This window comes from Aplysia californica, unplaced genomic scaffold (assembly GCF_000002075.1).
Source record: "Aplysia californica isolate F4 #8 unplaced genomic scaffold, AplCal3.0 scaffold01760, whole genome shotgun sequence".
NCBI classification, from domain to species: domain Eukaryota; kingdom Metazoa; phylum Mollusca; class Gastropoda; order Aplysiida; family Aplysiidae; genus Aplysia; species Aplysia californica.
Genome location: NW_004799030.1, coordinates 39972 through 41021, shown reverse-complemented (window position 1 = coordinate 41021; position 1050 = coordinate 39972). Strand labels below are relative to the sequence as shown.

The window sequence follows — 1050 nt, the reverse complement described above, 5'->3', positions numbered from 1 at the left end:
GAGAGAGAGAGAGAGAGACATTTCGGGAGAGAGAAAGAGAGAGGTCGGGAAGTGAAGCCTACCTTGAATGGTCCGTTTGAAAAAAGCCTTACAGGCCTCACAGGAAGAGACTCCATAGTGGTATCCGGAAGCCACGTCACCACAGACAAGGCACAGTCGTTTGGCGCCGTCGGCCGCCTCGCCGCTGTCGGGCGAGTTGAAGGAACTGGAGCAAAAGTCGATCTTGATATTGTCCAGGCTGCAGGGCGAGATGTTGCCGCTGTCGGCGCTGTCGCCGTGGTCGGAGCCGTAGTCGTCGTGGGAGGGGTCGTAGGCGAACACGTCACGGGGGAAGCTCTCGTCCAGGTTGGGCTGGGAGCAGCGGCCCAGATCCAGGGGGCTGTTGGGCTCACATTTGATGACTGTGTCCAGATCCATGCCGGCCCAGATGGTGCCTAGCCGGTAGTTGAGGTTACTATCGTCTACGTCCTGGGGAACACAGCCAAACGGGGACACGGGGGGTTAGTCAACTACAGGTTGTATCGTCATATCACGGTCTGTCTGCTGGCCTGTCTGTCTGTCTGTGTGTGTGTGTGTGTGTATGTCTGTCTGTCTGCGTGTGTGTGTGTCCGTCGGTCTGTGTCTGTCTGTCTGTCTGTGTGTATCCGTCGGTCTGTCTGTCTGTACTTAGCCTTGCCACCAACGAGTTCCATAGAGAGTAGCACAAGGACACAACAAGCGCAGGGGAAAGGCAAAACCCTACAGAACACTTACAGAACACTTACAGAACACTTACATAACACTTACAGAACACTTACATAACACTTACATAGAGGGACAGTGGGACAGAACACTTACATAGAGGGACAGTGGGACAGAACACTTACATAACAGAGGGGACAGTGGAACAGAACAGAGGGACAGTGGGACAGAACACTTACATAGAGGGACAGTGGGACAGAACACTTACATAACAGAGGGAAGTGGAACAGAACACTTACATAACAGAGGGACAGTGGAACAGAACACTTACATAGAGGGACAGTGGGACAGAACACTTACATAGAGGGA

The 1050-nt window shown here is 53.0% G+C and overlaps 1 protein-coding gene across 1 annotated transcript in view; it reads right to left on the bottom strand.

Moving 5' to 3' along the window:
• Positions 1-62: 62 nt before the first annotated feature.
• LOC101863409 (steroid hormone receptor ERR2) overlaps positions 63-1050 on the bottom strand; it is a gene marked incomplete at its 3' end in the record, with an annotated part of 15792 nt that continues 14804 nt past the window's right edge. The window contains 1 exon segment of the mRNA XM_035973698.1: positions 63-468. Within this exon segment, the coding sequence (XP_035829591.1) occupies positions 63-417 (355 nt within the window).